A 20,908-nucleotide genomic window follows, 5' to 3' on the forward strand; every position below is an offset into this window, starting at 1 on the left:
ACTCTTGGGCTTAGACAAGATTCCTGGGAAGCCTACATCATTTTTAAGTCAGTTTTTGTGTAGTCCTGGCTGGCCCGGAACTCACTCTGTAGACCAGTCCATTGTCAAGCTCATAGATATCTGCCTGACTCTGTCTCCTGAGTGCTGACATTAAGGTGTGGGCCTCCATGCCTGGCCTCCCCAACTCCTAAGGCAAATGTAGCTCACAGGGCTTGCAGCAGGCAATGGAGGGCAGTTTGGGGAACAAGCTTGAAAACATCTTAAGGCCATCTTCACATATTTGACATTAACTAACAAGAGTAAGTCTGAGATGGGCATGGTTTTGGAAAGAGAATCTTGCTGTGTAGCTCAGGCCAACCTCAAACTCATGATCCTCCTGCCTCTGCTTTTAGTGTTACTAGAATTGAAGGTGTGAACTATCACATCCACCCAAACTTGCAAATGCACACTCAGTCTAATAAGCAATCCCAAGATCAGAGTACATCTTGAAGCTACGCATGCACACACACAAATACACACAAACACACACACATACCAACACACATAAACACACACACCTACACACAAACACATGCAAACAACATGCACATATACATACATACATACATGCATACACACACACAAATAACACATATACATACACACACATACACACACAAACAACACATATACATACACACACACCTACACAAAAACACACGCAAACAACATGTACATATACATACATGCATGCATACATACACACACAAACACCACATACATATACATACACACACACACACGCACACGCACACACACACACACACACACACACACACACACTCATGGCAGCAAAAATCCGAGAAAATGTGAACCTTAGGTAAATCAGAATAAACGCACACCTGAGTACACCAATTGCTGAATAAAAAATATGAGGAGACCTTTGCATCCTCTCCTGGAGTGGCCTCCAAGATGCTCTATTACGTAGAAGGAGCAAAGTGCAGAAGAAAATCTTGTTTGCACAAAAGAAATGAGACACATAAATGTGTTTGCCAATTCATAAGATCTCTCTGCAAAAATGAGTAAAAAGGGGCTGGAGAGATGGCTCAGTGGTTAAGAGTATTGACTGCTCTTCCAGAGGTCCTGAGTTCAATTCCCAGCAACCACATAGTGGTTCACAACCATCTGTAATGGGATCTGATGCCCTCTTCTGGTGTGTCTGAGACAGTGACAGTGTCTCAACAACAAATAACTCTTTTTAAAAAAGGAGTAAAAAGTTATCAAGGGCCACAGAGATGGTCTTTTCTCAGCAAATATCTTGGTACATTTTGATCTTTGAACTGTGATAATATCCCATTCATCATTTGTGATTCATTTCTATGAGTAACAGGAAAAAATAAGAAGTAAAAAATTAGTGTCTGTCTGGGGTTAGTGGAGGGATATGATGGTCACATCGCACCAGACAAGGGCCTCACAGTATGTGAGCTCAAAACGACGTAGCCTGTGCACTTGATCAGGAAGAGTCCATAAATCATTCTTAAAAATTTCAAATATGTTATTCTAGTAGTTTTTTAAACAGAAAGAGGCTTTCCAATGTCCCAAGGTCAGCTGTGGTGATCCATGTTCTCATGATGGATGGGCACAGGGTGCTGAGAGCACTCCTCTTTCTCTTCTTTGTTCATTCACTTGTTTTGTTTCCAAAGGCAGGGTCTCCTGCTGTGTAGACCAGGAGCAGGAATGCACACAGATCCATCTGCCTCTGCATCCGGAGTGCTGGGATTAACGGCCTGCACCACCATCCCTGGCTTCAGGATGCTTTTCTTTACAGCCTTTTCTTTTCTTTCTTCTTTTTCATTTTTTCCTGAGATAGAATTTCTCTATACAGCCTGTCCTGGAATTTAATGCGCCTGCTGGGGTCAAACTCAGAGATCTGACTGTGTCTGCTTCCCGAGTGCTGGGATTAAAAGCGTGTGCCACCACTGCCTGGATATACAGCTTTTAATAATGATTTTAAAAATATAAACTAGAAAGAGGCAGACAGAACTGCGTGAGTTCGCAACCAAGCAAGTTCTAGGCCAGCCAGGGCTACATAGTGAGACCCTGTATCAAAAAAAAAAAAAAAAAGAAAAGAAAAGAAAACCTTGGGACTGAAGAGATGGCTTGGTGGTTAAGAGCACATACTGTTCTTCCTGAGGACCCAGACCCATATCAGGTAGCATACAACTGCCTGTAACCACATCTCCAAGAGAATCTGACATGTCTTACCTTTATGGACACTTGCATTCATGTGTATACACACACACACACACACACACACACACACACACACACACACACACCCTTAAAATAAGGAAAATAAATCTTTTAAAAAACTGGCGATTGCTGCTTTTCAAGAGGGCCCAGTAGACTGCAGGTAACTCCAGCTCCAGGGGTTCCAACACCCCCTTCTGATCTCCACAGACACTGCACTCACATGCACAAACCCATACACAGACACATACATATACACATAATTCATTACAAATAGTAAAACATTTTAAAATATAATATAATATAAAATAGTAAAGATGGTGGCACCCTATAGATGGCAGCCATGCTCACTGATCACCTGCTGTTATGGTAGGCTCCTTTCATGTGTAATTACATATGTTCAAATTCCGTTCCATGTATATAAACTGGAGCACTTCTGCCCTTGAGCGCCTCCCCTTGGGCATCTAGCTCCTGAACATTCTGATTATTTCAGTGCATGTCCTGACTCCCTTTTGTGCGTGGTGTGACTACCCAACATCCACAGCCTGGGTCTCTACATGGGAACCCTCATTCCTATACATGCATGTTCTCATTCCTGTGCATGCGTGTTCTGGTTACTTCACACACAGGCTTTAACTCCTTTAAATACACAGTTGAGTCTCACCAGCCTCCCAGAGGCAGAATCAGATTGTTTTATTAAAGTGGAAACCACTCCCACTCAACACTTCTGCTTGGTAGGTGGGTCAGCTACTATTGCAACGTCCCAGCTTGTGCCCTGCCTCCTCCCACCCTTCCTTCATGGCTGTGCTCTCATTTAATACATAGCCGTGATCCTGAACCTTGGCATTCAGGGAGTCACCACTATGTTTCCAGAATACAGTACTTTCCTCAGGCTCTGCAGGCCAGCACTGTGCCTTCCCTCCATAACCTCTGTCTAAGTTGATCTCTGTCTCCTCCATATTCCAGCCACCTCCTCCCCATGGAGGCTGGAGCTGTGAATACCTTTTTCTCCTGTGGGGCCGACTCTTCCTGGCCGTCCTGGGGCTCCTTTGTTTCCCTTTTCTCCTGAATCCCCTGTGGAAGAAATCATATCTGTTTAGGCACAGTTTGGCTAGGACAGGGCATCCATACAGAACTAAAAAAGCTCTCACTCATGGTGCAGCCAGTCTGGTCCTACTCCCTGCTCACCCTACTGCAAACTGCAACCAGCATCACTAGGGTGAGCTCTGGGTACCCAGGTTTAAGCTTAGGATGTGCTTTCCATACACTGCTTTATTTTTGGGGGAATAGATTTTTCCTTCTGGGCTGGTTTCCAATCTCCTTCCCACCATATAGGACTCTCCACGGTACTCTAAACAGAAGGATACGTGACAAGGAGAGTATGGGGTGGCCCCCAGGGAAACATCATGTAGGCTGGTGGCATGCTGGGAGAACAGACCAGAGTGTCCACTGGTCCTCTCAGCATGATGCATGGAACATTCATGGTGGCTTCCCACGTGGGCTGCCTCAGAGCAATAGAGTATGCCTTCCATGTTTGGGGTCCAGTGGTCAGGTACAAAAGACAGAGGTGTAAATAAGCTGTCAGGATATCTGACAAGATGAGTCCATGGGGACTAGGGGGTCGCAGGGAACCAGAAGGCCACACCTATTCTCTAACCTCAACCCCAATCTAACCCTGATCAAATGACCTCCCGACAACACAAATTTGATTCTTCTTTTCCCTTCCTAAAAGACAGAAAGTCACTGAAGGCTACACTGAGTTATAGACCAATCTGGCCTCAAACTCCTGGACATCTACTTGTCTCTGCTTCTTGGTCTACACATCCTTGTCTATATAGTGAGTTCCAGGCTAGCCAAAGCTACTGAGGGAAACCCTGTCACAAAGGGAAGAAAAAGGAGAAAAAGGAGGAGGGGAAGGGAGAGGGGAAGGGGAAGGGAGAAGAGGGAGAGAGAGAAGAGGAGGAAGAGGGAGAGAAGAAAAAGAAAGAGACAGAGAGACAGGAGACATGGCCATGTATTGCAATGAGCATGACAGCAAACCCACTGGGGATGCTCTGATTGAAATTCACTCTCACAGCTAGAAAGCAGTGGCCAGAAGAAGGAGCTCACTCACTTCCCATGAGACAAAACATTAGGATGAGGAGTTCTCCTTGCTAAGAGACAGTCATCTGTGAAGCCTTGATGGTTTTGTTTTGAAGTTATCAAATTGAAGTCGAAGAAAAGAAAGAAAAAAAAAAGCTCATAAATGCCCAAACCTATCTCACAGGGATTCTAGGGAGCAGAGAGAAAGAGAATGCCTAAGAGCCTGTGAAGAGCTGCCAGATGCACTTTCCAGTACTGAGGTGGGGGTGGGGCGTGAAAGCAAGAACATAATAATCTCTGCACACTAAAAGCCGAGAACCACTCGGGGGAAATCAGGGCCAAATAGCAAAGACGTGTCAGCGACACTGCCGAAGGGATGTCACCAACAAAGAGAACATTCTGTGAGCTACCCAAGAGGAAAAATATTTTAAGTCAAATTGACATGAGAAGTCTCATTAGCCACATAGCGTATACGACGGAATGAGGCACAAACTTCAGCAGAAGTGACATAGGATGATTCAGATGGGAAGCCTCCCTGGTGAAGTGGCCTTTAAACTGAAGCTGTGCAGTGAGCAGGAAGCAGCCAGCCAGAGCAAAGGAAAGAGACATGGATGGGCACACAGGCTAAAGGGATGCAAAGGCTGTCCAGAGGGATAGACGGAGGGACAGGGCCAAAGGGGACGTGATCACCCACGGAAGAGCAACAGCAAAGCCCACCACTTCAGAGACCCACCAAAGATGGGTAAGGGTGGCAACATGTTTTCTTTCCTAGTACATGCGTCATGGTGTGTGTCATAGTAAGTATCTACTGTGGCCCTCCTTTCCATGGGGCTGAAATCTCTTCAGAGCAGCTGAAGGAAGGCCCCAACCACTGAGAGGCAACCCTAAGCACACCTTCCAGCTTTTCTAGAAGTTTCTAGAAAGCTTCTCAAGTTTGCACATGGCTCTCACTCATTTGAGGCAGACAAGTGGGTGTGCATGAATGAAAGGATGGGCTATGAGAGCTGAGTGACAGACCAAGGTCAGGCTCTGGGCCTGACCACAGCCTCTTTGATCCCTAATCCCTACCTGGATTAGGGTAAGGCTGAATGAACTAGACAATCATCCACTACATTGTCACTTACCTGAAGGCTTCACCTCTTAAAAAAAGAAGGCAAGAAGGTCACCACACCCACCACGAAACTTCCCCGCAACCTCCCCTTTCATCCTGGGTCTGTCTCTAATTTTATTGAAAACTGCTCATCCTGATTCCCAACTCACCAAAAGACGGTGGCACAGCACTTAACACTAGAACAGGAAGTGTCGCACCAGTGAAGACATTTTAAAATATGATTCGTGGGGTTGGGGTGATGTCTGTCAGTAAATGCTTGCCCCAGCAAGCGTAGGACTGGACTTGATCTCCAAACTCCATGTAAAAGGCCAAGCATAGCAGTATACACCTGCAATTCCAGTACTGGGGAGGTAGAATCAGGAGGACCCTGGGGCTCCTGGCTAGCCAGACTAGACTAAATCAGGAAGCAGCAAGTCATTGAGAGACCCTATCTCACAGAGCAAAGCTGATGATGTACCAGGAACAATACCAGAGGCTGACCTCTGGCCTCCACAGAAGCACACACATGTGTGTACACACAAAGGGGGATGGGGAGATCTGTAAATAATTTTTATATCTTTCAAAAAAACTTCTTCACTTAAATGTTATTCTCCAGGAAAATCTTCCCATGCCACCCACAGTGGGTAGAGGAGGACAAGACCTCTGACGCCCCCAAACAAACACCTTGATGTCCAGGCTCTGAAGCTCCCCCTAATGCAGTTCCCCAAATCTATCCATGATTACTTTATGTCCTGAAACTACTTGATCATAAAACGTTGTTTTTGCTAGCTATGATGGTGCAGGCCTTTGATCCCTGCACTCCAGAAGCAGAGGCAGGCAGAGTTCTTCAATCCAGGCTAGGCTACACAGCGAGTTCCCATCTGGCCAGGGCTTCAAAGTGAGATCCTTTGTCTCACAAAGAAATCTGACCTCTGCCCAAGATGGTGGAAACCTTCCCAGGATGCTTAACTCTAAATCCAGCTGGTCCTGGAGGCCTTAGAAAAAACCCTGAAGGGTCATCAAGATCTAAGATGTTTCCAACACTGCTCAAAGCTCAGGGGAGTGGGAGGGGCTCCTTACCCGTGCTGATAAGCAAACCCTGGAGAATGTCATGTCCCTGGCATAGGGTTGCTGTGGACTTCTCCACTCACACAGAGAGCCCAGCTGCACAGACCTGCCCCAGCCCCCCCCAGCCATCTTTCTATCAGAACAGATTGTCATTCCATCTGCCGTCTTTCCCACTGTCACTAGTACTGCTTTGTCTTTGCTCATGGAAACAATTTACCACTTGAGTCTTCTCGAATCAGATCTAGATCTGTGAACACAAAGCCTTCAGCCAGGTCACGCTTGCTTTGGTATTATCTGACCTGACAATGAAGGGGTGTGTCCATTATTTTCACGAAAAGCACATATGCTCATTGTCAGTGGAAGAAGTGCCACAGGCATCCCTGGACTGCTGTACTCTCTGCAAATGTTTCTGCAAGCAGACTTCATCCCTACAGGCCATGGGATGTAAACACTGTGACATCAGAGAGCAGGGAGGAGGCTGGCTGACCTCAGCAGTCCAGCTCATTCAGGAGAGGATCACATGAGAAGGCCTTTATACAAGACTCCTGAGGCTGTGTTGCATATGCATCACTAGCCAGAAATCCACAATGTCTTGACTAGAGTTTAAATGTCGGGGAACCTTGGTCTTCTAGTCAGGGAATCCCAGGCCCAACAGATGGGCAGATTTCCCAGGAGTACCTGGTCCAGAGCCAGTCTTTGTGAGTGTGTGCTGAAGTGCCAGGCCATGTAGGAGACTGAGACACCCAGAGGCATGAGCAAGGCCACACCAGAGCAGCAGACTAGCCATTACCTTTGAGGCCGGGGACAAGAATCTGCACAGAGCAGGCGTCCTCTGTGGTCTGCTGGGGACATCCAGATGGCAGCAGGGACAGGAAAGCCAGGCTGATCAGCATGCCTGCAAGAGCCAGGTCCCTCATCATCACGAGTGCAGGCAGGACGCTGACTCCTGGAAGAAGGAAGACATAAACAGTGACAGGCTCTGACCAGTCAGTGCATTGCAAACAGCAGGCCACAGTCACGCGATTTTTCTCTGGGTTGGTCACATACCAATTACCAATTTCCACCGAGACTCTGAAGCTCCCAGGCAACTAGAGCACCATGTGTGCCCAGACCTCTCTCTTTAAGCCTTTGCTGAAGGTCACTTGTAGGGACCAGCTTCCCTCAGAACAAGTCACTAAACACAAGGCCTGCCCAAGAGTTCCAACTTATCCTAATGGCAAAGACTCAGACTCGAAGAAGACAATGACCCCTATGCAAGACATGAGCCTCCTGCAGGGCTTGGAGCATGACTCGGGGGAAGCGGGGAGACATCCAAATACAAACAGAGATTCACACTAGATGGTTTGAAAGCAGAAAAAGAAGAGAGGGAATGAGAAAGGCCAACCGTAGTGACAAGAGAAAAAGAAAGAAGGATTTATTAAAAACTGGGTCTGGAAACTGGGGGAGAGGGTTCCCCTTTGTGTATCAGAGCCTCACAATGGTTTCAGCATTATCTATCCCAGAAGATCTCTGATGCTTCCCTGCACCTACCCCGCTGGGTCAGTCAATTGCTTAGCAATATTTCCAAGGGCCGACCTTCTGCCAGGCACAGTTCCGGGTGCTGGGGTAGAGAAAGGGGGACAGACGGGCTGGAAAGGTGATTCGGTGGTTAGGGGTGTCTCTGCACTCGCAGAGGACCCAGGTTCAGTTTTCGGGGCCCTCATGCGGGTGCACAACCACCTGTAATCTCCCACTCCTGTAGGACCCAACGCCCTCTTCTGGCTTCTGTGGGCACTGGGCATGCATACATGGAAGTATACACATACATAAAAATAAATACATCCCTTTTAAAAAGAGGCAAAAGGATAGACGGATAAACCAGGGCAGCAGAGAAGAGCCAGCCATCTTCCCCTGAGGAAAGAGGCAGGGCAAGATGGCCTGGACATGCATGTGCTGTGCTGCTATCTAGAGATGGGGAGGGGTGGGAAAGGGGGAGGTTAGGAGGGGGTGGGGAGGTGAGGGTTTGGGGAATGGAGTAAATGATTGGAGCTTGGGAAGAAGTTGCCTGGCCTTGTGAGCACAAAGGAGAAAAAGCGCCCTGTGGAACAGAGTGAAAACTCAGAGCTGGTGTTACTGTGAAACCTTTGGGGGTGCGGGGAGTCCAAGGCTACAACATAGAAGCATTTGATCAGGGTCTAGCTTTATAAGAGGGCCACTAGGTGACTCTTTGGAGACTGTATTTATTGGAATAAGTGGGAGCGAGGAGGCCAGACAAAGGAGACCACAGTATGCAAGGGGTCATGGGGACACCATGGCAGAGGCAGAGAAGAAAGGCATGGTTGGGATGTGTTGTGGAGGCAAAGCTGATTGGTTTTCACTGGATGCTGTGGGAAATGTGAGGGGATGGCCAACTACAGCTCTGGAGAACAGGGCCGGGGCTACTGAGAAGAGAAAACCTGGGGAAGGGAGGGGGTCAGGGCTAGATTTGTTCTTCCAGTCAAAGAAGCCTATAGCTCTCCCATGGCTAACAAGCAACAGAACTTGGGTGGACAGAGCAATGGTTTAGCTTGTCCAAAAGATCAAGATGTTCTGCATCCCTCCCTGACTCCAGCCATCAGAGGCGAGGGACGAACATACACAGTCAGTGAGATCATCCTGTCCGCCTATCCACAGAGAACAAATCAAGGCAGTGAGGACACAGACCAAGTCCCAGGAGCCTTCGTAATCTTTGGAGTCCCCTATCTGGCTGTGCTGACGCCCACTTGGGTAACACCAAAGCCCTGCCACATCTGCTCCCAAGGATGGGTTCTCCCCAAAACCTGTAGAGTCAAGATGTCCACAGACGTACTACCACTATTGTGTCAGACAAGGAAAGCTGCATCTGGTGATGAATCATCTGTCCCTGCAGCATGAAGGGACACCATCTGAAACTCCTCTTTTGGCCCTGAAAAGAGTCCCCACAAGAGGCAAGAAAACAAAAAGGTTCAGTGACGGTAGATGAAGACTGCCCACCTAAGCAGAGGCAGGGCTTAAGAATGGGTGGAGGGGGGACAGAGCTTTGAAATAGCATAAGCAGAGGTGAGGCTTAAGAATGGGGCTGCATGATTGAAGTGTATAGTATTTAGGTTATAAGTCAAAAGGACTCACCGACCTTGATACCTTGGGATCTTACTCAAAGTCCAGAGGTATATAATGGAAAGCCACCTCCAGCCTTCAAGGACTCAGGGGAGGAAGACCTTGTATAGTTCAAACCACAAAGACAACATCCTGAATCTGCAGGGCATGGGCTCTGCTGATCTCAACACTGCTCTGACCTTAGGAGGCTGAGGTTTGAGGCCTGGCTCCCACTCTCCAACCTACGTTGCTCTGATCCTGAGCTTGTAGGGTGGTAGGCAAGAAGGGAAGCTCTGGCAGCCAGAGGTTAATTAATGAGATGCCTACTCCTATAATAGTCGAATCCTCAAAAGCCGTGAGGAGCCAACAGGCAGAAAACTCCACTGCATGCAGAAGGGCTTAAGTGGAAATGGTAGCCTGAGAAAACACTGTGTGCCTGCTGAGTTTCTGCTTTTATTAAGAAGAAAAACAAATCAAGGCAGACTACAAAATCAGGTTTGGGAGCAGAAAACGGCACACATGGATAGGTTTGTGGAGTGGGTGGAAATACACACACACACGCACACACACACGCACACACACACGAGAGAGAGAGAGAGAGAGAGAGAGGAGGAGGAGAGGGAGAGGGAGAGGGGGGAGGGAAGGAGGGAGGGAGGGAGGGAGGGAGAGGGGCGTGGGGAGGGAGGAAAACCACCATGGACGATGGGAACCTCTCTAGAGAGGCCTGGGTACTCACTGCTCAGCTCTAGCAGGAATGAGCACTGCTTAGAGTCTCTTCTAGCTTCTCATTTTCCAGAGTTATCTACACACGGCTACATGCATAAATGCATGAGAAACATAATGCTGAGCTTACATGGGACTCTGCAGACCCAGGGGTTGTCACACATGGATTATTGCTCTGCTGTCATTTGTCCTGAAATTTCCAGCAATTCAAGAAACAAGGGGGTGCAAAGCCTGTGGGTAAGCACACCTCCCCACCGTGCTATTAGCAGCACTCAGCTGTTCCCTAAGTGGCTTCCTTTTCTGTAGAGCCACAAAGGTAATAATAAGCCACGTATGATGGTACATGGCTATCAGCCCAGCACTTGGGAAGCAGAATATGAAGTCATGAGTTCAAGGCCAGCCTGGGCTCCAATAGTGAGATCCAGGACCAGCATCTGGCCAGGGATACATAATAAGATCCAATATCATCAATTAAAAAGGAGGGGCTGGGGGTGCTAAAGAGATGGCTCAGTGGTTAAGAACATGCACTGCTCCTGCAGGGCACCCGAGTTTGTTTCCCAGTGCTTGCAACCCCAGCTGTAGGAGAGCCGATGCCTCTGACCTCTACTGGCACCGGCGCACACATGCACATATGCGCAGACACATACGTATGCATGATTTTTAAATGATTCAAACAGCTGGGCATGGTGGCCCCTACCAAACACATGAGAGGCAGAGGGGATTCCTCTGAGTTTGGAGCCAACCAAGGCTAGAAAACGAGACCCCATGAAAACAAACAAACAAAGCAACGCTGACCCTTGCTGCGCCCTCCGCTTGTTAGATTAAAAACTGTTCAGATGTTTGTCTTTCTCAGTGCTCCCAGAATGGCACAGGAACGTATTCCACAGAAACAAATGCTCCTCCGGAGACAGCAGGCATCCAGCAAGACATGGACTTTCCCTCCATGAAAGTCCTAAGTGTGGCTTTACGAAAGATCAGGCCACAGCAGACAGGGAGAGCAGAGATACAGAAGCCCTCCAAGCTGGCTTGTCCTCTACCACCTCCTCTCTCACCGACTCTCCTGCCTGTGTGCCCTTTCCATCAGCTCTCATCTAAGCTAGCGGATGCCATGGGGCCCTGTCCTCCAACTCTCTCAGATTCTTCCCCAGACCTGCTCCAGAACAGGACAGGTGGGCACACGGGGCGGCACCCTGTCCACCAGGAAGCTCTGGCTCATGTGCTGTTCAGTTGCCTCTCAGGAAAGGAATTTGGTTTTATAAACGGAGACTATGCAGCAAGCCCAAAACCTTTTTAAAAACAACATCCTTATCTCTTTAGCCAGGGCCCCAAAGACTGGGGGCCCACTTCTATCAAAGAGACAGCTTTCTCGGGGAGAGATTAAATGTGGAATTCACAAAAGAAACATAAGAATGAACTGGCAGTAGGCCAGGGGGAAACACAGTAACCAAACACAAACACATATCTTGACATGTCCACTCAACACCTACCGTGAAGCCCTGGGTCTCACAGACCCTGAAGTATCTTCTGTGAACAGCACTGTCATTTGGAAGCCTCCTCTGTCCTAAAGTGACACTCCCACCCCTGCCACGAGGCTACAGGGAAGATCTGACCAACGCCATGGTAAAGAGAGGTCTGCCTGGTCTCCTTCATCTCTGGCACAGATGTCTCAAGATTAGAGAGAAAACCAAGTGTGAAGGCTTAGAGCTCTGCTCTCCCAGGCAAGATCTCAACAAATCAAGTACCATTGTGCCATGCAATGGCCCACAAATTTGACCATTTTAATACAGAGCTGCTAGCTGGGGGCATTCGAACACAGCGGCCAGTCCCGAAAGCTGGTGTCAGGGCACAACAAGCAGCTGCCCTTTGGAGTTACTCCCCTTCCAAGTGGCAATATCCACTGTTAGGTGGCTCCCCTGAGGGAAATGTCCCTCCCTCCTGGTCACTCCCCACCCCACCTAAAACCCACAGTTGAGTATGCCTTGGAGCTGTAGGTCCCTGAACAGGACTGAGCTGTCAACCCATAAATGCTGCTCGATGGCAGCCTGAGGTATGGCGCTCCCCCAGGTTGGAGTTAGAAATGATCTATTCAAACTCCACCTCTTAAGAAACCTAAGTGGCTTGTAATTCCATCTGTAATAGCAACTGATCGACCAGAATCTGCCTGGAAGATTCCACCATTACCTACTGAGCTAAACGAACTCTGGAAACCTGGTGTCTGACTTACTGGTCAACTCCAGGATGTTTATATCTGAGACTGAGTCCCACCTGGTCAATTCCACCCTCCAGCCCTGCTTGGAAATTTGCCCTCCTGCCTGTGTTCAACAACTGCCCACCCCTGGCCTAGTGTCCTGGGGCAGCACCTCTTACCTGGATACCCACTAAGCGAAGGAGCTGTCCTGACAGTCACCGGCTGGCAGAGACACTGCTCCAAGGAACCTCATGGCTGTTATTTACAGAGACCAGCTGCAGTCCAACTCAGAGAGAAACCCTGCCTGGGATGTCAGACAGCCCAGCGAATCTGTTGGAGCGGCAGCCTTATCTGCAAGAGCTTCCTGCCTGAAACCATCAGCTGTCCTGCAGGGGCCTGTGGAGTGTGGGAACTCAGCCCCTGCTGCCAGGCTGGGGTGCCTGGAAAGCCCAGCCAACCCCACCCCAAACATTCTCTCTCAATTTTGGTTTTCTTCCTGTTTTCCCTTCTCTTCTTTTTCTTCCAATAAGTGACTATGCCAAACATGGTGGTGCACACCAGTAATCCCTGCGCTCTGAAGACTAAAGCAGGAGAATTGCTGTGAGTTAAAGGCCAGCCTGCACTATGTGGCAAGTTCAAGGCCAGCCAGGAGTACATAGTGAGACTGTGACTTAAACAAACAAACAAAAACAAAAGGTAGAGAGTAGTAGAGGGAGATAGAACACAGTTCACATGAATCTTTACACACACACATGCACCTGATTGCACACACATACACACTACATACATGCATACACACACATACACAATACATACACATATACACATACACATGCATATATACACACACACACACACAAACACACACACACACACACACACACACTACACCACGACCACCTGGAGAGATCAACGAGAGTTCTGTGCTCTACCAAAACAGACTCCAAAAGTTACCCATGGTGCAGTTCCATCTATAAAATCCTCTGGCGAGCCTGTTTGGAGGCTGATCAGGGAAGCACAGCCACTCTATTACCCTCAAAGGAACAGCAGGACTCCATCAGGGAAGGTCTACTGCTGGCCTGTGGCTTCTAGACAAATTTGTGGATCCATGAGGGAGGAAGCCAGATCAGCCAAACCAACTTCACGATCAATGGAGTGTATGATGTTACAGCCAAATTGCCCTTACATCCTATCCATATAACACAAAGTGATAAAACTATAAAAATCAAGGACAGATCAGTGGTTGGCTAAGACACTACTGTGTGTCTCAAGAGTGACATGGCCTGACCTTCTGGGCTGTGGTACTGTTCAGACTTTCCACTGGGAAGACGACTCAAGGGAACTCTCTGAATTGTTTTCTACAACTGCACGTGAATCCATAATCTCCAAACAAAGCTTGACTTTTATTACGTTTCGTTTCTCAAACAGACTCTCATGCAGCTGTCCTCGAACTCAATAGAAATGTCTCTGTTCACAATTCCAGAGTTCACAGAGGGGCACAGAGCTAGCCGAGAGTTCCGAGAATCCTTCCTAAACCTACCAAGCATTGGGCGATGGTAGCACATGCCTTTTTTTTTTTTTAAGATTTATTGATTTATATATAAGTACACTGTAGCTGTCTTCAGACACACCAGAAGAGGGCATCGGATCTCTTTACAGATGGTTGTGAGCCACCATGTGGTTGCTGGGAATTGAACTCAGGACCTCTGGAAGAGTAGTCGGGTGCTCTTAACCGCTGAGCCATCTCTCCAGCCCAGCACATGCCTTTAATCCCAGCACTCAGGAGGCAGTGGCAGGTGGTCCTCAAATTCAAGGCCACCCTGGTCCACAGAGTAAGTTCCAGGACAGCCAAGCCAAGGCTACACAGAGACACCCTGTTCTCAAAAACCAAAACCAAAATTCAAACACAAAACCTGCCCAAGCAAACTATCAGACATCCCTACTGTCTCAAGGTGGTAGAGGGCCCAGAAAGCCTAAGACATTTTTTCCCTCCAACACATATTTTCTTGTTTGTTTGTTTGCTTGTTTTTCATGATAGAGTTTCTCTTGTATGACCATGACTGTCCTAAAACTTGCTTTGTAGACCAAGTGGTCTTCCAACTCAGAGATCCGCTTGCCTCTGCCCTCTGCCTCTGCCTCCCAAGCAGGGATTAAAGTCACGCACCACCATACCCTGCTTTCCCCTACCCCCTTTTTAAAGCAATCTATTCCATAACTCAGGCTGGCCTCAAATTAGAGGCCATCCTCTTGTTACAACTGCTTAGCATTGGGATGGCATGAGCCACCATTTCTGAATCTTCAGTCCCACCCTGGTATTAAACTCAGGGCTTTGTGAATACCAGGCGACTGACCTATGTCTCCAGTCCACCCTGAGGGTTTTTTTAAACAGTTCCAACAGTTTCAAAAATACTCCCAATTGCAAAAATAGTGCAATTTAGCTTGCCTGTGTTGAGTAGATTGTAAGTTAGGACTCTTGTATTATTAAGCGTACTCTGGTGTCACCAGGAATCCTCCACTGGAAGCAGACCACTGTTTTCCTCTGCCCTGACCCCATAGACCATCCCATTCCCAGCCAGAACAAGACTGGCCCAAATCCAGTGACTGTTTACATCTCTCTGAGATAACCATGGAGTTTGGATAGAGGAGTCACATGAAACCCACTCTGCTCTGGATGGGAAACTTACTGGGGTCACATCGGACGTGCTGCTGTATCTGTGGGACACTGTCCATGAGGACATTAACCACGGCCACCTCCCCAAAGGCCCTCATCACTGAGGGTGTCTGAGTTCCCGGAGAGTGCACAACACTTCCATCCCTTGTCCTATGCCTAGTCACTGGGGGATACAGAGGAGCAGAAAGACCAGGGTGTGGGCATTGAAAATCTCTCTTCTTGCCAACTAGTTAAAAGGTCTTAACCATTTAAGATATCTGCCCAATGTTAAGATTCTGTATTACAATATTTGTATGACAGTGGCACGGGAAAGTGGACATCATCGGATGTCCAGAAGGCCTGCCCAGATGTTCTCGAAAGTGGCCTGCACTAGTGGTATCTACAGAAGCCAGAAAACAGTGTCAGATCCCCTGGAACTGGAGACGCATCCCGGTGTGAACTGCCATGTGGGTGCTGAAATCCAGCTCAAACCTCTGCAAGAGCATCAACTGCTCTTAACCACTGAACCATCTCTCCAGCTCCAGGACCTAGCTTTTCTGAACTGATGATTGGGCAAAGGGATCTTGCTCCTTTGTATTAAATTCTCAAGGTTGAGTCAACTGGTCTAGAGACACTTTGAGAACCACTGCCAGCCTCACAGTAGATGTCAGGACATCACTGAAAGTCTCCTGCAGTATCTCAGCATCCCCATACGGGCTGTGACTGGCCTTACTCCTCAGCCTTCAAGAGCCCTCCACACTAGCCTATGCTCCAAGCTGCTTTACAGCCCTGGACCAGAATCACCAGACTGATTGGACAGAAGAGAGGACTCCTTGCTGGGTATAATGACTGTCCTAGCAGAACCATCACCCAGTCAGTGACCACTAGGAATAAAGAACAAACATATAGGGCTGGAGAGATGGCTCAGTGGTTAAGAGCACTGACTGCTCTTCCACAGATCCTGAGTTCAATTCCCAGCAACCACATGGTGGCTCACAACCATCTGTAATGGGATGCCCTCTTCTGGTGTGTCTGAAGACAGCTACAATGTACTCAGATACATGAAATAAATTAATAAAATTTTTTTAAAAAGAACAATCATATAAACATGATAGCATGTAAGAAGTGTGACATATGGGGTTGGGGATTTAGCTCAGTGGTAGAGCGCTTGCCTAGCAAACGCAAGGCCCTGGGTTCGGTCCCCAGCTCCGAAAAAAAAGAAAAAGAAAAAAAAAAAAGAAGTGTGACATATCACAGGATGGCTTCCTCATATATTCAGAAAGTCAGACTAAAAGGAGTACTGAGAGCAACCGTAAAGTGGACACTGTCATTGTTTTTAATAGCTGAGTAGTACTCCACTGTGGAAATGAACCATATTTTCTGTATCCATTCCTTTGAGGATCTGGGTTCTTTCCAGCTTCTGGCTATTATAAATAAGGCTGCAATGAACATAGTGGACCATGTGTTCTTGTTGTATTTTGTATGTTGGAGCATCATTTGGGTGTATGCCCAGGAGAGGTATAGCTGGGTCCTTGGGGAGTACTATGTCCAATTTTCTGAGGAACCTCCAGACTGATTTCCAGAGTGATTGTACCAGCTTGCAATCCCACCAGCAATGGAGGAGTGTTCCTCTTTCTCCACATCCTCGCCAGCATCTGTTATCACGTGAGTTTTTGATCTTAGCCATTCTGACTGGTATGAGATGGAATCTCAGGGTTGTTTTGATTTGCATTTCCTGGTGACTAAGGATGTTGAACATTTCTTTAAGTGTTTCTCGGCTATTCAATATTTCTCAGTTGAGAATTATTTGTTTAGCTCTGTACTCCATTTTTTAATAAGGTTATTTGATTCTCTGGAGTCTAACTTATTGAGTTCTTTGTGTATATTGGATATTAATTCTCTATCATATGGAGAATTGGTAAAGATCTTTTCCCAATCTGTTGGTTCCTATTTTGCCAAAATGACAGTATCCTTTGCCTTACAGAAGCTTTGCAATTTTATGAAGTCCCATTTGTTCATTCTTGATCTTAGAGCATAAGCCATTGGTGTTCAGTTCAGAAGTTGTTCCCAGTAACCATGTGTTCAAAGCTCTTCCCCACTTTTTCTTCTATTAGTTTGAGTGTATCTGGTTTTATGTGTAGGTCCTTGATCCACTGAACTTGAGCTTTGTACAGGGTGATAAAAATGGGTCGATTTGCATTTTTTTACATGCTGAGCGCCAGTTGAACCAGCACCATTTGTTGAAAATGCTATCTTTCTTCCATTGTATGGTTTTAGCTCCTTTGTCAAAGATTAAGTTACCATGGGTATATGGGTTCATTTCTGGGTCTTCAATTCTATTCCATTGATCTACCTGCCTGTCTCTGTACCAATACCATACAGTTTTTATCACTATTGCTCTGTAATACAGCTTGAGATCAGGGATGGTGATTCCCCTAGAAGTTCTTTTATTGTTGAGTATAGTTTTCGCTATCCTGGGTTTTTTGTTATTCCAAATGAATTTGAAAATTGCTCTAACTCTATGAAGAATTGAGTTGGAATTTTCATGAGGATTGCATTGAATCTGTGGATCGCTTTTGGCAAAATGGCCATTTTTACAATATTAATTCTGCCAGTCCATGAGCATGGGAGATCTGAGATCTTCCGAGATCTTCTTCAATTTCTTTCTTTAGAGACTTGAAATTGGCTCTTCCAGAGCATAACAAATACAGAGGTGGATGCTCACAGCCAACCATTGAACTGAGAATGGGATCCTCAGTGGAGGAGTTAGAGAGAGGATTGAAGGAGCTGAAGGGATTTGTAATCCCATAAGAACAACAATACCAACCAACCAGAGCTCCCAGGAACTAAACCACCATCCAAACAGTACACATGGACTGACCCATGGCTCCAGCTGCATATGTAGCAGAGGATGGCCTTGCTGGGCATCAATGGGAGGAGAAGCCCTTGGTCCTGCCAAAGGTTGATGTCCCAATGTAGGGGAATGTTAGGGCAGGAGGCAGGAAAGGGTGGGTAGGTGGGTGGAGGAACACTCTCATAGAAGCAGGGGGAGGGGGATAGGGTAGGGGGCTTATGGACTGGAAACTAGGAAAGGGGATAACATTTGAAATGTAAATTAAAAAGTCCAATAAAACGTGGACACTGTCAAACATGAACTATACATGGGGATCCTCAGTCTTCTCCCTGTCCTTCCAAGCCATCTCTAAGAAAGGTTGAATGTCCAGTGAGGTAAACAAAGAGCCTTCCCAGGGCACTTAAAAAGTTAGCAATTACCTCCAAAACCATACTGAGTCACTGGTAGACTTATCATTTTAAAAAATATTTAAAATTTTTTTCTTTGACAATTCTATTGTTTCAGGAACTGGAAACAAACATCTATCCTTTCCTCATAAAGCTTTGTCCCCAAAGTCCAATCTGAGGAGCCAATGGATTTATTAGGCTTACTGATATTAGAGCATGAAGTAGCTTCGGTGACAAAGTCATCAGTGTCAGGAAGTCACACCAGCATGGATGACAGTTCCCCATAGGAGCATAGATGAAGTTTCTGTCCATTAACCTTCTACTTGCTATAACACTGTAGCACATTTTCCAGCCCTTGATGTTGTATGCAATTATGGCAGAATTAGATATAGCTGGCTGGGGAAGTCGTATGTGTCTGAGATCAGGTGAGGGCCCAGTTCCCATCCCCCACCCCTTATGTGAAAAAAATATCCATAATCAATAGGCCTGATCCTCAGGGTCTCTTGGTAGTCTCTGCTGCTCTGATGAGGGTGATAGCCAAGCTCGAGTATAATTCTGTATAAGTCGCATATATTTCAGTCACATTCACTACCCATGACCTTACTCTTCCTGTTCTTGCCAATTCCCTTCTCTCCAACAAAAGCCCCAGAACTCTTTAATTTTTTTTTTCAAAAAATTTATAGGTGTTTTACCTGCAGGAATGTCTGTGCACCATAAGTGTGCAGTGTCTTAGGCCAGAAAAGGGTGTCAGATCCCCTCAAACTAGAATTACAGACAGTTGTGATCTGTCATGTGGGTGCTGAGAAGTGAACCCCTACCCTCTCTAAGAGCAACCAGTGCTCTTTACCCATGAGCCATCTATCTGCCTTAGTTTGGGTTTCTATTGCTGTGATGAAACACCATGACCAAAAGCAAGTCGGGGAGGAAAGAGATATTTGGCTTACACTTCCACACCGTAGTCCATCACTGAAGGAAGTCAGGACAGGAACTCAAACAAGGGCAGGAACCTGAAAGCAGGAGCTGATGCAGAAGCCATGGAGGGGTGCTGCTTATCAGCTCCCTCAGTCTTTCATACAGAACCAGAACCACCAGCCCAGACCTAGCACCACCCTTCCCTTATGACTAAGAAAAACGCCTTAGAGGTGGATCTTAGGGAGGCATTTTCACATTTCCTCTTTTTAGGAAGTCCTCACTGAGCAGTAAAACCACAAGCAGCTCAAACAGCTTCACCAGCATATGGTAATGTCTTTTCTAAGGATTTTGAGTGTTTGCCTTCATGATGTATGTGCCTTCCATGTGTTTGACTGGTGGCCCCAGAGGCTAGAACATCAGCTCTTTGGAGCTTAAGACAATTGTGAGCCAGTCAGTAAATGTGGGGAATTGAACATGTCCACACCACACACACACACTTTTGCTCAAAATTGGAAAAAATCCTCCATTAGATTTGTTCACATAGAACTTCTGTAACTTTATCTGTGGCATTTCAACCCTTGATAGTAGGGATGGTATGCTGGGAATCAAACCTAGGGTTTTACATTACAGAAACCTGTACTTAACATAACCACCAGCAGTAGAGTTACAGGCAGTTGATCTACATGGCTTCAAGGCCAGCCTTACCTACATATATAAAGTCCTTGTCCCACACAAAACAGTTTAATAAGTCAGGAAGATGATTCAGCAGTTTGAATATTACAAACTGACCCACATGTGGACACAATATCAGTTCCCAGTTGTCCTGTCTCCACACCAACACTGTGACAAGAACACATGGAATCTGTTTTTGTTGTTTTTCAAGACAGGCTGGCCACGAACTCGAAGATCCACCTGCCTCTGGAGTGCTGGGATTAAAGGCATGTACCACTACCACCCAGATTTAAGTGTTGATAGATAAAACTATTAATGCTGGGCCTTTATTGACAAGATACTAGGGGTTTTTTTGGTTTGGTTGTGGTTGAGACAGGGCCTCATCATGTAGCTCTAGCAGTTCTGGAATTGTGTAGATCAGGCTAGCTCGAACCCACGAAGATGTTTGCCTCTAAGTGCCAAGACTAAAAGATACTAGTCTTGTTAATGTGGATAACTCTGAAAACTTGACAGCAAAATAATGACCAGCAGTTTAAAAAGCTAGTAACTACAACTACTGATCTCAAATCACCTCCGCCAAGAGCATTCTTGCTTTTGTGATAGGGTCCCACACTTGGGGCTGGTTGGTCTCAACATGTATACCAGTGTGCGCCACCACACCAAGCTGTTTTTGAGGGCTCTAGCTTTTATGTTGGGGACGACCTAGAACTGCTCTTCTTGCCTCTACCTTATATTCTGGGACTATTACAGTATAGCTCTGTGAAGCCTGTTCTAACTGTAATCCCAGCATATGAGGAAAGCAAAGGATGGCAGTCACAAACCCAAGGTCAGCATAGAGAGGAGTACTTAAAGGCAGAGCTGAGCATCGTGGCTAGTAGACGTTAATTCTAGTAGACGTTGCGGCAAAGGCTGGCAAATGTAGATTTCTAAGAGTTCTAGGACATCTGAAAAAAGCAGAGGC

General features: G+C 46.7%; 1 protein-coding gene across 2 annotated transcripts in view; it reads right to left on the minus strand.

The window, feature by feature from the left end:
• The window catches only part of Colec11 (collectin sub-family member 11), a 32,470-nt gene extending 19,761 nt beyond the window's left edge, over positions 1 to 12,709 (minus strand). For both annotated transcript variants that reach the window (NM_001427173.1, NM_001427172.1), the window contains 3 exon segments: positions 3,232 to 3,303; positions 7,260 to 7,415; positions 12,653 to 12,709. In NM_001427173.1, coding sequence (NP_001414102.1) covers positions 3,232 to 3,303; positions 7,260 to 7,389 — 202 coding nt within the window. In that variant the 5' untranslated portion in view covers positions 7,390 to 7,415; positions 12,653 to 12,709.
• Between the last annotated feature and the right edge of the window lie 8,199 nt (positions 12,710 to 20,908).

The sequence above is a fragment of the Rattus norvegicus genome, chromosome 6, assembly GCF_021556685.1.
Source record: "Rattus norvegicus strain SHRSP/BbbUtx chromosome 6, alternate assembly SHRSP_T2T, whole genome shotgun sequence".
In the NCBI taxonomy this organism is placed as follows: domain Eukaryota; kingdom Metazoa; phylum Chordata; class Mammalia; order Rodentia; family Muridae; genus Rattus; species Rattus norvegicus.